General features: G+C 40.9%; 1 protein-coding gene across 14 annotated transcripts in view; it reads left to right on the plus strand.

Moving 5' to 3' along the window:
- LOC129840573 (CLIP-associating protein 1-B-like) overlaps positions 1–4458 on the plus strand; it is a 35351-nt gene extending 30893 nt beyond the window's left edge. For all 14 annotated transcript variants that reach the window (XM_055908541.1, XM_055908544.1, XM_055908543.1 and 11 more), the window contains 2 exons: positions 1145–1261; positions 1488–4458. In XM_055908541.1, the coding sequence (XP_055764516.1) occupies positions 1145–1261; positions 1488–1571 (201 nt within the window). In that variant the 3' untranslated portion in view covers positions 1572–4458. The remainder of the gene's footprint in view (positions 1–1144; positions 1262–1487) is intronic.
- Positions 4459–16405: the final 11947 nt, after the last annotated feature.

Genomic DNA, 16405 nt, shown 5'->3' on the forward strand with positions numbered 1-16405 from the left:
TACTTCCAATAGAAACACTAGGAATGTGTCTACTTCCAATAGGAACACTTGGAATGTGTCTACTTCCAATAGAAACACTTGGAATGTGTCTACTTCCAATAGAATCACTTGGAATGTGTCTACTTCCAATAGAAACACTTGGAATGTGTCTACTTCCAATAGAAACACTTGGAATGTGTCTACTTCCAATAGAATCACTTGGAATGTGTCTACGTCCAATAGAATCACTTGGAATGTGTCTACTTCCAATAGAATCACTTGGAATGTGTCTACTTCCAATAGAAACACTTGGAATGTGTCTACTTCCAATAGAAACACTTGGAATGTGTCTACTTCCAATAGAATCACTTGGAATGTGTCTACTTCCAATAGAAACACGTGGAATGTGTCTACTTCCAATAGAATCACTTGGAATGTGTCTACTTCCAATATAATCACTTGGAATGTGTCTACTTCCAATAGAAACACTTGGAATGTGTCTACTTCCAGTACAGTGTTGATGGTTGTGGTTTAGTTACATAAGATAATTACTCTCTGACCTTGGGATTATGCCACACTGTCTATACACTGAGTATGAAAAACATTAAGAAAGCCTGCTACTTCCATGATATAGACTGACCAGGTGAACCCAGGTGAAAGCTATTATCCCTTATTGATGTCACTTGTTAAATCCACTTCAATCAGTGTAGAAGAAGGGGAGGAGAAAGGTTAAGGAAGGAATTTTAAGCCTTGAGACATGGATTGTGTATGTGTGCCATTCAGAGGGTGAATGGGCAAGTCAAAATATTTAAGTGCCTTTGAACGGTGTATGGTAGTAGGTGCCAGGCGTACCGGTTTGTGTCAAGAACTGCAACGCTGCTGGATTTTTCACACTCAACAGTTTCCCGTGTGTATCAAGAATTGTCCACCTCCTAAAGGACATCCAGCCAACTTTACACGACTGTGGGAAGCATTGGAGTCAACATGGGCCAGCATCCCTGTGGAAGGCTTTCGACACCTTGTAGAGTCCATGCCCCAATGAATTGAGGCTGTTCTGAGGGCAAAAGGGGGGGGGGGGGCTGAAACTCAATATTAGGAAGGTGTTCCTAATGTTTGGTGTACTCAGAGTATGTCTAATATTGTTCTGATGTCTCTCTGTGTACAGGGGTATGACAACACAGAGAGCAGTGTGAGGAAGGCCAGTGTGTTCTGTCTGGTGGCTGTCTACTCTGTCATCGGTGAAGAGTTGAAGCCCTACCTGGCCCAGCTCACAGGAAGCAAGGTACACTACCGTCTCATCTCAGCACCCTGTCTGGCTCGCTCTCAAATGGCACCCTATTCCCTACGTGGTGCACTAGGAAATAGGGCGCAATTTGGGATGCAGGCAATGTCTTTAATTCTCTTCTGTTTTTTTTTCAAGATCTACAGGTTGCAGAATGTTTTTCAATGTCTTGAAACGTTGTGTTAGAATGGGTTGGTTTCATTCAGCGTCTTTACTATCCCACCAGATGAAGCTGCTGAACCTGTACATAAAGAGAGCCCAGACGTCCACCAGCAACAGCAGCAGCTCCTCAGACATCTCCTCATACTAATGAACATGGCCCTCCGGCTCCATCCGTGTGTGTGCAGGTACATACAGTACAGGGTTGTGTTCATAGGGCACCAAACGGTGCAAAACAGACTGAAACAGGAATGGACTACGTGGACTACTGGTCCAATCAGAAACACTAATTGTATTATATTTTTACCGTTTTGAAATATTTTCCATGGCGTGCCCTAATGAACGCGACCCAGATAGGGAAACAGTTGTGCCTCAATCTTTCTTTCCAGACTTCCTTGTAGTTTTAATGTATTATAATAAAGGCTGTAGGCTGTTTTTGTTGGGAAACCCTACGCCTGTCGCAATCAACATTTTATTTCCTTCTGTTTTGTCGTCTTGTAAATACTTTAATTCCACATTTTATTAAGATTTGAATGCAACACTACTTCAATACCTAGTCAAATGAATGTAAAGAGCATTGAAGGAAACCTGAGTCCTTTATAAACCGTCTGAAAGGTTTTAATGTTGATGGAAGCAGAGTGTCGCTCTGTACACGACCGCCTCATTGCCTCTAGTGTTCCTTCTCGCAATGGATAGATAGGCTTATTTGGAAACGTGTTTGGTTATTTGTAAAGGGGCAATTTAAAGATTTCGATAGTAATTGTTCCATAGTATTTGGCGTCTGAAGAATTTGTTCTTCGTGGTGACGCTATGTTTTTAAGCCTGTATTTAAAGAATATTCCTTGTAGAATTTCTCAGTTAGTGAGAATCTAAAAACGTTCATTTCCATTAGTGGGAGAAGATCATTTGGCTGGCCAATGATTAGTACATGCAGTGAAAAGCTGTGTTGAATAAGCCTCTGTTAACTGCCTATGTGTGTAACACCTGTGTTTCGACTGTGTGGTTTGGGCCCCAACAACTGGTGAAGGAATATTTTCCATTTTCGCAAGGATTACATTATCACCCTTCATATGTTATTATGAAAGGGGAGTTATTGGTTGAGTTGGTAGAGGTTTGGGTCTGCTGTTTTTTGTGCTTTAACATTCGGGCACGTTGTAATGAGTCAAAACTACTGGGATCTGAAGTATTCTTGCAATGTAAAACCGCAATGAAGAGTCCTAGAATTTTCAAATGTGAACTATTTTGTCTAAAAATAAAATATGGGCAATACCTATTTGTCATATAGTATGAAGACCTTGACAATCTGACATATTAGTCGATAATCTAAGGACATTGTAAGTGCCAGTGCTCAACAAAAAATCTTTACCATTTTAAAGACACAAGAGGCAACAAAATAAAAAGATAAGAAGTTTTTGTCTTTTGAATTGAATGCAGCAATAATGAATTAGTAACAAAAAATCCAAATACTTGGATGAACTTTTTTGTCAAAGCACTGTAAATGACCATTGTAAGTTAACCGTCCTTGTTTGAAATGTATAGATGCCATTTTTTAGCGCTCCTATGAAATGTTACTGCTGCTTTAGAAATACTAATCATGGCGTTAAACCTAATGTATTTTACTCTCCTTATTATGAATGTTAAAGGTACAGTTTCGGTTAGAACTACAATTCAGAGTTTGGGTCAATTCCATTTCAATTCAACCCATTCAGAAATTCCATTTCCCAATTTTCCCCAATGCTTGTCTATGGGGATAAAAATGAAATTGGAATTTCAGTTTACTTCCTGATTTGATTGAAGTGAATTGAGCCCAACCCTGTTAATTTAAAGTCAAGATAAGTGTGGCGTGTTACTGAGAACACTATCGGGCCTTACTGTTTCTGTAGTACAGTTTCACTACATTGACTGTTAAATGTACTGTAACAGTGCACAATAATTCTTTTTTTCTCAAATGTGAGAATTCTTAGCAATTTTATCAGCTATGGACTGGATGGAACATTGGCTAGGACCAAGTCCAAAATGTTGTCAAGTACAAACACAGTATTTTTTTTGTTAGACCTGCCTGTTGCAATTGAATCAAAAATGAAACTCAAAATTAGTGTTTTGTACAGTACTTTTAATCATTGATTCACAAACTTGTTATAAAAAGAGAGTCAGAGAGAGACCTCATTTGCATGCGAGGGAACTTGCAATATTATACCCAGCAACCTCAATGATTAACTAACATTGCCAACTCTGACTTTATGTTGAAGAAACGTTGCTTCTAATCTATGAATGTCTGGTCAGCTTGTATTATATAACACACACACACACTATTGATATCCATCACAGCTACCAAGCTAGGGCTGATTTAACAGACCAAACATTGTATACTATACTGTAACTGTATGCTGTGTGCACACATTGGCCTGTATCAAAAACCAAACCCTATTATCCTCAAGCCATGTATCTTGAGCGTGTATTTGCTTGTGCCTTGTTTTTTTACAGTACACCTGCCTGGCAATATTAATCCATACCAATAGCTTCTGAATACTGCTTTTGAATTGTTATTTTTGCCCCTATTTTGAAATACTGTATTATATGTCATGAATTATACAGGAAATGTGTTGCGTTGAAGACCAAGGTTATGTCCCAAGTGGCACCCTATTCCCTACCCAGTGCACTACTTTTGACCAGAGCCTTATGGGACCCGGTCAAAAGTAGTGCCCTATATAGGGCAATAGGTTCCATTTGGGATGCATCCCAAGGCTGCTATAAATAAAGCCAATAGTTTAATAGCAGTATTTTCCACAGATGTAATATTGGCTTGGCTGTTCTATTCCTTGTGAACCACTTACAATGCATGCTTCTTTTATTTAGCTTCAGTCATTGTTTTATCCCTCCCGTACCTATATTTATATGCCGTCTGTTATATTTTCTGTGTATTATGACAACTGTACATATTTCATGTTTTGTTCACTTCTTTCTCCCGTGATAGAATTTGTTGAAATTTAAACTTGAAATAAACCAACTTCAGTCCCTGTCTGAAGCATGTAATCACATATGTTGTATATTTGAAGTATAAATTGAGAGCAGATAGACAGTATCTTCTCAAGAATGTGGGAGAAGAAATCTCCTGCAGGACATGGGAATAGCAGCAGATGGCGCTCTTTGCATTTTCTTGAGAGGAAAAGCATCCTCTGTGTATTACTTTAATAAATTTTTTTGAAATAATTTTGGCAGCAAAAGTAGTCTACCACGTTCCCCCGCCCTCTCCGCTTCTCACCGCTTTCCTTCCATTGAAAATGAATGGGAGGCGGTGTTCCACCGCGCGGCACCGCGTGCTAGTGTACACGGGGCATTTAGAGGAGGCAAACTGAAAGTGGAATTGAACAGTTATTAGTTGTCCTGCTGCTCTTATGGGCTCACAGCTGCACTGTAGCCTTCCCTAATCAGGGGTAGGATAGAGGGCACAGGCCATTACGCTTAGGATGTGGTGAATCAGCAATAAGACCGCAGACTCTCATTTGTCACTGCAGCATCCTTGGGCTGTGTGCGTTCTCCAGTCATCTGAAGGCTCACCAATAAAGAGTGGAAAAACACTATCACCACCTGCATCATTAGTGATCATAAACAAAGTGTTAGTAGGCGGGCCAGCTTTGAAGTGGATTCCCTGTAACAAACAATACAATCAGCCGCATATGATTAAATTAACATTGGGGCAAATGTGTGACCGCTGAGACATCCAGGTTTACAAGCTTTAACTAGGCATTAATCTTTGAACTCTTCTGGATCACCCAAGACTCCAAAAAGATCCTTTTCATTTAGAGATCAAAGCTGAAGGAGAAACAGTGCAGTAGCTGCAATGCGTGGCCTGTCAGGCAGCTACCTAGTCTCCACCGTCCTTAATACCCTAAAACAGTCTCATTAAGGCAGGTATCTCTCTGCGGTGGCCGTGTCTCATCTCCGACACGCCACCACCAAGGTCCGCTCAACTCGGCTCTATTAGTATTCACACGCTGTTGAAAATGTATTTCACTAAAGCCCCCTCCATTTCCACTCCCCCGGCCAACCCCCCTTCTGTTTAAAGATCTTTATGGTGTATGATTAGCACACATTTCCCCAAGCAGGCAGGGGAGTGGCGGCTGGGTCGGGAGGTCGCCATAATGAAAGAAAACAACTTCATTGTGAGATGACTAGGCCATAAATCATCGGCCATTTTCTATAAATCACGGCAGATGGCAGGGAGCGGTGTGGGGACTCATGGGAGCTCGTATGCCCCTGTGCATGATGGGAATGGTGGTAGCATTACCGTGGCAGCAGACGCTGGCAGACTAAGAGGTCAGTGAGGAGAGGAAGACAGTGAGGCAGAGTAGGCAGTGGTGGAGAGAGGAGAGGTTTTCTTCTTGTGGCCCATGTTGTGTGTGTGTGTGTGTGTGTGTGTGTGTGTGTGACCACTTCCGTACCTGCCTGATGAGAGGCAGCAGGACCCCGGAGGTCACGGTAACAGCACCTCTCCAGGCTGCCCTCCGTTTAAGGTGTCTAATCTGCCTGTTTAATATGAAAGGGCCCTCATCAGGCCCCTGGATTAGTCCCCCAGCTGTAGAGAGCAGAGCAGCACCAGTGTCAAACTGACACCTAGATGTCTGTTGATCTGGGAATCCAGGAGGTGAATTTCTCTGTTTTATTATACAGAAACTGGAACAAAGTAGGATTCAGGGATTGATGTGATATTCAGTGTTTTAAGCATTCTAGTTAAAAGGATGTTCCGCAGAAAATAATTCAATCTGACATTATAAATTTTTTAAAATAGAACACCTTACAAACAGTCTACTTCAACGCCTGTTATGATTTGTATCCCTTCTGAAGATGTCTGATTTGAAATATACAGTACCAGTCAAAAGTTTGGACACACCTACTCATTTCAAGGGTTTTTCTTTATTTTTACAATTTTCTACATTGTAGAATAATACTGAAGAGATCAAAACTATGAAATAACACATATGGAGTCATGTAGTAACCAAAAATATGTAAAACAAATCAAAATATATTTTATAGTTGAGATTCTTCAAAGTAGCCACCCTTAGCCTTGATGACAGCTTTGCACACTCTTGGGAAGAAAAAAAAAAGAGAGAAAAAAGAAAGAGAAACTCTTGAATGAGTCGGTGTGTCCAAACTTTTGACTGGTACTGTATATGTTTTTAAATAAGTAATTAAATTACACTGTAATTAAACTATAATCAGTCTACACACTGTATGTACAGTATGGTAAAGATTTTAAAGGTGTTCTGTCAAATTGGTTGAGTTAAAACTGTTCCATGTGTGTCCACTAGAGGGAGCTTAAGGGCTGCTAAATTGAGCTAGACACTTCAACCTGTTGAACATGCATTCTACAATGGAACAACACCATTTCATATGTAGGCTATATAATTTGTTTTTGTTATTCTGTCTGTATAATGTTCTCTCAACTTACAGTAAGCACTTCAAAGTAGATATATGTTATCATTTAGGATGTATATATTCATATAAAAATAATTTGTTTAGTATTTTTCATGTAGAAAATATTATTTTATCAAATGAAATTGGTAAAGCTGCCAAAAATGTATTTTTGCGAAGCAGCAGAACAAGCTCTCTCGCTCTCTCTCTCAGAGGCAGCACATTATTTTCCTCCTCAGCTCACAGGCTAATTGATCTCCCTTCGTATTGTAGCCTCCTCTCTGCGCCATGGGTCGGGGCCAGCAGCACAATGCAAGGCTGTGATTATGGTTTGATTTAACAGCATAATACAAGATGGCTTCCTCTGAGAGAGGGGATTTATGGGCCTGTCTTGGCAGTGGGCCCGCCATTTCTCAGATCCGCTTTTTACTCTGGTGACCCCTCTGACCTAGGGGTCATTAGAACCCCCAGAGTCTCTCCGATTGGCTGGACGGAGGATTCTGGAACGCTTGTTCTCCATCAAACACTGTAGTTACCATAGCCGCAGCCCGGCAAATCCTACAGACATCTGGTTGAAATTGCCACTTGTGATAATTGTGTTTGTTTTTTGTTTGTTTTTCCCCTCAGTGCTGAGGCTACTGAATATTCATGAAGGTGATATGAGGGGAAGGAGAATCACATTTTGTTTTAACAATCCTCTGAATGAATGCAAACACATAATTCCTCCCGATGACATCGACATCTGTGGTAAAAATAGAAAGGACAGAAAGGGCCATTTTGTTTCATTTCGTTTGTAGAATTTCTTAGCTCTCTAAGGCGATGTGTATGACTTGATGCTAGTTTAAGTCTACATTCTCATGTATTATACATAGAGTACAACACATACTATTCCTATCTTCAAGAGAATATCGTAAAAGAAGCACATCGATACACCCCCCAAAAAACAACAATATTATTTTGTCTCAGTACAGTATCTTCGTTAGTTGATGGATGTCAACACTGTATTCATTTCAGGATATTGTTTAACTTCAGCCTCAGTCCTATTTAAATATAGTTGTGAAAGTTCCTCAGCCAAAAGACCGAAAAGGAGAAAAAACAGTGTTCCTCCTTAGTGTGAATTGGTGCATGTGGGGAATTCTCCACATTCATCTATTCCTCTGGTACATCACACTTAAAAGTGGAGCCCCATTAGCCTCTTCTCTTATTTTTCTACTCCTTTTTTTTGGCTTCTTCTTTTTAGTACAGCTGGCTCTCCATCAGAGGCTCCGTTTCCCTTGGAGACCCCTCGGTTCAAACACTTAGTAAAAACAGGACAACTGAACTGACTGAGGCAAATGTTTCCAAGTCCTTGGCTGCTTGGCCGTCTAATGAACATTGCTCTGCTCAAGGGGTTTAAAGACTTGTTCCAGTGGAACGTCTGTGGTTCAGGTCACTAGTCGGTGATATTGGACAGATGGAGGGTCAGATGAATTGTCAGTGTCTAGCTTTGGTATGATGATACTGCTGTATATATTTATAGAAAGAAACAGCCGTAGAAAAGTATGTGCTTACAGAGAATTGTGCATATTGTAAATACAGTTGAAGTCATAAGTTTACATACACCTTAGCCAAATACATTTAAACTCAGTTTTTCACAATTCCTGACATTTAATCCGAGTAAAAATTCCCTGTCTTTGGTCAGTTAGGATCACCACTTTATTTTAGGAATGTGAAATGTCAGAATAATAGTAGAGAGAATTATTTATTTCAGCTTTTATTTTTTTCATCACATTCCTAGTGGGTCAGAAGTTTATATACACTCAATTAGTATTTGGTAGCATTGCCTTTAAATTGTTTAACTTGGGTCAAACGTTTTGGGTAGCCTTCCACAAGCTTCCCACAATAAATTGGGTGAATTTTGGCCCATTCCTCCTGACAGAGCTGGTGTAACTGAGTCAAGTTTGTAGGACTCCTTGCTCACACACGCTTTTTCAGTTCTGCCCACACATTTTCAATAGTATTGAGGTCAGGGCTTTGTGATGACCACTCCAATACCTTGACTTTGTGGTCCTTACGCCATTTTTCCACAACTTTGGAAGTATGCTTGGGGTCATTGTCCATTTGGAAGACCCATTTGGAAGACCCATTTGTGACCAAGCTTTAACTTCCTGACTGATGTCTTGAGATGTTGCTTCAATATATCCACATAATTTTCCTGCCTCATGATGCCATCTATTTTGTGAAGTGCACCAGTCCCCCCTGCAGCAAAGCCCCGCCACAACATGATGCTGCCACCCCCATGCTTCACGGTTGGGATGGTGTTCTTCGGCTTGCAAGCCTCCCCCTTTTTCCTCCAAACATAACGATGGTCATTATGGCCAAACAGTTCTATTCTTGTTTCATCAGACCAGATGACATTTCTCCAAAAAGTACAATCTTTGTCCCCATGTGCAGTTGCAAACCGTAGTCTGGCTTTTTTTATGGCGGTTTTGGAGCAGTGGCTTCTTCCTTGCTGAGCGGCCTTTTAGGTTAAGTCGGTATAGGACTCGTTTTACTGTGGATATAGATACTTTTGTACCTGTTTCCTCCAGCATCTTCACAAGGTCCTTTGCCGTTGTTCTGGGATTGATTTGCACTTTTCGCACCAAAGTACGTTCATCTCTAGGAGACAGAACGCGTCTCCTTCCTGAGCGGTATGACGGCTGCCTGGTCCCATGGTGTTTATACTTGCGTACTATTGTTTGTACAGATGAATGTGGTACCTTCAGGCATTTGGAAATTGCTCCCAAGGATGAACCCGACTTGTGGAGGTCTACAATTTTTTTCTGAGGTCTTGGATGATTTCTTTTGATTTTCCCATGATGTCAAGCAACGAGGCAATGAGTTTGAAGGTAGGTCTTGAAATACATCTACAGGTACACCTCCAATTGACTTAAATTATGTCAATTAGCCTATCAGAAGCTTCTAAAGCCATGACATAATTTTCTGAAATTTTCCAAGCGGTTTAAAGGCACAGTCAACATAGTGTATGTAAACTTCTGACCCACTGGAATTGTGATACAGTGAATTATAAGTGAAATAATCTGTCTGTAAACAATTGTTGGAAAAATGACTTCAAGTAGATGTCCTAACCGACTTGCCAAAACTACAGTTTGTTAACAAGACATTTGTGGAGTGGTTGAAAAATGAGTTTTAATGACTCCAACCTAAGTGTATGTAAACTTCCGAATTCAACTGTACATACTAAATCGGTATAAAATGAGTACAGCAGCAGAGGCTTCTGAGGTGGATGGTTCATAATAATTGCTGGAATGGAGTCAATGGACTAACACCAACAAACCAATGGAGTACAGATATCAGGACGCTTTATGCTGTTGAGAATACTACGTTGAATACGTACCACTGTGCACATGGTTGAATCAACATTGTTTCCACGTCATTTCAATGAAATAACATTGAACCAACATGGAATATACGTTGAATTGACAGCTGTGCCCAGTGGGATTGAAGCAAAGTTCAGGCTATCTTTCTCAAGGTTAGTAATGAGTCCTTATGATAGTGACCATTATCATATGGGATGTAAGACAATCACTCTCTGGAGGCCAAGGACAACGGGTGCTCTTGAAGGTGGACTCGTCCTAACAAACCAGAGAGGCGCGGGGGCCCTAGATAGCTGTCAAGTCCCCCAACACCCCAACCAGACATTAATGCAAATTATGGCCTGATTATTTAACTTTAGAGGCTTGATCTGTCCTTTTTATTACAATTATCATCAGTCGGGGGGCTGCGTTCCATCATCACAAAATAAACATCATCGATCATCCTTGTGGTGATTAGCCGGTGACAGGCATCGGGCTCTGGCTGCTTTGCATAACTGGGTTCTAATGCCGGGCAGTCCGGACGAGGGGCGAGGGGTGGAGAGAGCGAAAGAAGGACTATCTTTCATAGCCACGATTTTAGATATAGTCTGTCTGCAGAGGCTTTATGTGAGGTTATTACTGTGCTGATAATCAGACAGAAGAAAAAGGGAGTGGGTTTTCTTTGGCGAGAGAGGCGATGTGGTGAGAGGATAGGAGAGAAGAGGAAAGGAAAGGGGTTAAGAGAGGAACGGAGAGGAGAGGGGGAGAGGAGACCAGCTCGCTCTCTGTAGCAGCATTACATCACCATGTACTCTTGCCCAACTCCAGTCCTGCTTTCCCAGCCAAAGCATGCGCTCCTCAGCCGCTGTAGCCCTGTTAAGTCCTTCCAGCAAGGCTAGAAGGAGCCATTCAACATGCCTGATGCCTCAGCCAAGTTACTTTACATCAGGCTGTCTAATTGCTGTGGAAAATGATGTTGCATTTTCCTGCTTATTGAAAAGGCGTGTTAATAGCCACAGTGACTTATAAACTGAGAATGACTGCAGGTTTTCTTAAAAAAAAAGAGGAAAATAATAATGTTCTGGAGCCTTTTTACTTGGTAGATTTTGGCAGGCGTGAATAATTTTCTCGCTAGGAAAACCATTAGCATGTGTTACTGTGGAGTTATTGCATCAGTCTGTAAATCCATGATATCAGTAGCTTGGTCACTGTTAAATCCTTTTCACAAATAAGATAAGATTTTCTTCATGGAGACATAAACTGTATCTATTTTCAATGGCTACAATAGTTTTAACTCTACTTTAAACAGTATCGTCTTTGCCACTGGAAGAACACAATCCCATCACAGACAGGGACATGTACTTTCACCCTATGTAGCCAACACCGGGCTCCTTTGTTATTTTGGGCCTTAGCTACAGTACACTTTTGTTTTGAAATTCTGGGTTGAGATAAACTTCCCTTCAGGAGAACCTGTCTTCTCAGACCGCAACGGAATGCAATCTTCAAACCAGCTTTTCTTTGTGAAGATGTAGAAATATATTATTCATGTTTGAACCAAACCACCGTTACATTGTTGACCTTGTGTGCCATGTGGATCAAAGAGGGATGGTTCCTGTTTGGGTCTTTGCTCTCTGAGTGAACACGTCAGAGTTTCGGGGAGGTTTGCGCCGCTATGGGGTAAGTGGGTATGTTCTGGGAGAGATTGTCTTGACTGCTTCATGGATAAGATATTCTGTGTCTCAACTGCATTTCCAGTCAAACATTTGTTATTTCACCTTCTCAAGCCAGCACTAGATGTAGAAAAAAAAATTCACCACAGACTTATATTGTATGGCAGATGTAGGTTTTATGAAACTTATTCTATTGAGGCCCTATGGGATGTTTCATCCCTTTCAGTATAGATTAGTTCATGACAAAGTAAGAAACATTCAAACAAATACATGCAAAAGGTGCCCAAGTACACAGAAGTGAAATCCTCTATCTTGATTGGAAGTATCTCAAATTAAATAGATTTTGTATCAGTTCTTCTCATTGAAATAGTAACCGTCTCAGGGCCTTGTTACTACTGTGTCCTTGCTCATCACAGTCCAGGGACAATCACACCATCAAGGGCATTAGCCCTGGCCCTTCCCTGCTCGTGAAACAACACTACCACCATCCTGGCCCTATAAACATCACCATCCACCGTCAGTCTGTCCCAGAGAGGATGGTAAAACACTGGATACCCTTTTAGTTGAATGCTGAACCTGACAGTAACAGCAAAACCTCCGCTTTTAGCTCTTGAAAGGTGTTCATCATTTTAGGTGGGAAGACATCTCCGGCATGAGGCCTCACTTGACATCCTGGGTAGTGCAGGGCGAGAGAGGGAGGGAGAGTAGGGCCACGGTCAAAGCACCTCTAGCGTCTCTAGCCCAGTCCCACTGCAGTGATGCTCAGTAGTGATCAGCTGTTGGACTCTAATATCCAGGCCCTTAGTTGCATTTCAGGAAAGTTCCAGGCTGAGACAGCGAGGGAGGGATGGGATTGATGGAGCGTGTTAAAACTCTGCAGATAGCGGGGTCTATGAGAGTCAGGAAGCCAGGGTAGTGGCAGCAGCAGAGGGGGGTCAGGAATGCCACCTTGCTGTTCACAGGACTTCCAGGTCTCCCCTCTCTGGGGCTTCAGGAAGCACTCATTAAAAGAAACCTAGCCTGGCTTCAGGTTCACCCCACTGCCCCCTCATCCTCTCCTCTCGATTTTGAACGAATACTAAATTGGACATTCTGTCATCCACATCAATAAATTACTACGCATCAGAATACCACTGATACCTATTTTTGTGTATAAACTTTCAAGGTAATGAGCATCACAATTGTTTTCCAAACACCTTATTGTGTGGTATTTCTCTCATAAACAATAAATATTACAAAGTCCCTTAAACAGATGGTAGGCTATTGAAAGACAGATGCTATTTTGCATAGCAACACATCATGAATATGTATGTTATATTAGTTAATGACACTGATGGCCTCGCAACCGATTGGATAAGCCTTCTCAACTCTTTTTGAAATACTAGGATACATATCCGGGATTATACTGATATACATTATTTAAAATTGTGCTGTGATGTTTGTGCTGCAATATTTTGTTAAAATTTGCTGTGATGTTTTTTCTTTGTCAAAATTTAACCCAACACTGCTTTTGTTAGAATATGACAATACACTTTTCCATCACATTTGATTTATAAGAATCAATGAATATTTAAAAATGTTCCAAATTAAAATATTTCCGTTCCATTGTATGTTCTCATTTCCATCACGTGATTAACACGGACAACAACTTCACTTGACGCCCCCTGCGTACTTTAACACTTTCTCCCCACCCCTATTGTCTGGGATTTATGACGAATAGGTCCCCAAAACCACTGCATTTAAGCTGTAGAGCAGAGAGAAGAGAAAGCCTCCACTCCTTCTTGACAGACTGTTGTGTAAGTAGGTAGGTCCCAGGTGAAAGAGCCTGTTTTTGTGCTGTTGATGTGGGACCAAGCTGGACACTGTCAGGCCTCTGCTTAACGCAAAGACAATTTTACCCTCTAATAACCTGTCCTTTCTTGCATTCGTGAACTACTCACCACCATTTTAAAAGCCTATTTCTTCTACCAGTCATTTTCTTTCAAATCCATGAAGTGAGTTGTGAGTTTAAAAAGTACACCCTGCAGGAGAAATGTACTTTTATTGGGACGCAGGGCTGGTGTTTCTGTGTGTTGAGGAGGAGGTGGGCGTTCTGTATGAGGGTGTCTACTTCTTAGCCTCCTCTGCTTGGATAGGGGCTGTCTGCCACCAGAGTTCTGCTGAGCTGCTCAGAGCATCACAACTGGGACTTGGTGTTTTTGAGCCTGCATCTGGAATCCATTTTCAGTAAATCTTTCAACTTTAAACCACGCCATCTGATTTGACATTCCCCACAAAGCTTTACAACATGCCTGCGTGACAGAGGTGCTCACCAGGGGTGGGGAAAAGTACCCAATTGTTATACTTGAGTAAAAGTAACGATATCTTCATAGAAAATGACTCAAGTAAAAGTGAAAGTCATCCAGAGAAATACTATTTAAAAGTATTTGGTTTTAAGTATACTTAAGTATCAAAAGTAAATGTAATTGCTAAAATATGTGTTTAGTGAGTCCTCCAGATCAGAGGCAGTAGGGATGACCAGGGATGTTCTCTTGATAAGTGAGTGAATTGGACCATTTTCTTGTCCTGCTAAGCATTGAAAATGTAACGAGTACTTTTGGGTGTCAGGGAAAATGTATGGAGTAAAAAGTACATAATTTTTTTAGGAATATAGTGGAGTAAAAGTAAAAGTAGTCCTAAATATAAAGTACAGATACCTAAACAAAACTACTTATGTAGTACTGTAAAGTATTTTTACTTAAGTACTTTACATTACTGGTGCTCACAGTACACATAAGATCGAACTCACACACACACACACACCCACACACACCCACACACACCCACGCACAAACACACACACGCAGCCATACAGTATTGGTAGATACACACATTCAAACACGTATAAAATACAAGTTTGCAGCTATTTAAATCCATTAACTTGGCCATTTTATAAGACTTTATCATGAGTAAGACACCAGCTTTTGAAGTGAGTGACTCCCTCTCCATCACTAACTCAGCCAGTGGGTGTCTTTCTTTCCCACTCCACTCTGACCTTTCAGCAGAGGTAGATTATGCAGGGAGCGTTGTTAATATTCACCAGGTACAGAGACATGGCCCTTGACGTCCTACTCTTCCTAGCCCTTCTCCTCCTATTGGCTGTGTGGTGGTCCTATTGTAATGAGCGGATCAGAAGTCAGGAAGTCAGTAGGACATCACCATGAGTTATTCATATATTATTCATTCTCCTTATAAACCACCTCAGAAGGGTTTCTGACTCCCAGGTTGCTGCACCGCTCACCTCAGTGCTGCAGGAGAATACTATTCAAGGAGATCTTTCTCTCTCTTTGGACCTTCTAAAACATGGATCATCAACTAGATTCAGCCACGGGCCAATTTCTTTCTTGAGGGGAGGGTCAGGGGGCCAGAATTCCCAAAAATTATCCCAAATTATTGTGGGAAGCTTGTGGAAGGCTACCCAAAACATTTGACCCAAGTTACACAATTTAAAGGCAATGCTACCAAATACTAATTGAGTGTATGTAAACTTCTGACCCACTGGGAATGTGATGAAAGAAATAAAAGCTGAAATAAATCATTCTGTCAACTATTATTCTGACATTTCACATTCTTAAAATAAAGTGGTGATCCTAACTGACCAAAGACAGGGAATTTTTACTCGGATTAAATGTCAGGAATTGTGAAAAACTGAGTTTAAATGTATTTGGCCACGGTGTATGTAAACTTCTGACTTCAACTGTATGTCTCTATTATGCTTGGGAATACTTTGGAACATATTTCCAAAATTGAAATCACTTGGAGTGGATTTGCTGGTATTTTTACAGTCTTATGTCCAACAATAAAACATATTAACTGTTGTTATTGCTCAGAAAACATTTGGCCAGTTGGGGTACCCTGCTCTAAAACACTTGTATCTAGTGTTTGACTCCAAGACAATGCTCACTTAACATTGAACCACCATAGCTTCCTATTTAATTTCTTGTTTCTCATGTTTTCTTTATTATATATATATATATTGTTTTTATTAATTAAACATTTATGTTGATTCCTGCGCTGTTAGATAGAGCATACAAGTTAAGCATTTCACGTTAACTGTGCATTTGACAATATAACTTAGCACTAAAATATATATTCATGTGCTGTTTTGACTAATCCTGTAATGTGGTTATTTAACCATCATTGAGATCATATAATGACCAGGGATATCAAGGAGACATGGTGGCACTCTAAGCCAATGCTAGTTGTTGGGTTGAATGGTGTCTCTGACCAATGGAGAATTCTGATTAAATGAATGATTGCAATGTTGCTGGTCCAATGAGCACCGGATCCACCCTGTCAGTCAAAGAAAATCTACTTTGTCACAAAGGAGATGGTGAAGGAGACTGCATGTCCTCTAACCCCCCCCCCCCCCCCTTACACTCCCTTGTGCTGCTTATCAAACACCACATTACACCATTCAAGCCCCAGCCGTGCATTATCACACATATTATTACATATTACATGCTAACAAGGCCGAATCTTCCCTACAAGTAGCCCCGCAGCCTTAGTTCCTGCTTGTGATGCCA

This window comes from Salvelinus fontinalis, chromosome 41 (assembly GCF_029448725.1).
Source record: "Salvelinus fontinalis isolate EN_2023a chromosome 41, ASM2944872v1, whole genome shotgun sequence".
Lineage (NCBI taxonomy): Eukaryota > Metazoa > Chordata > Actinopteri > Salmoniformes > Salmonidae > Salvelinus > Salvelinus fontinalis.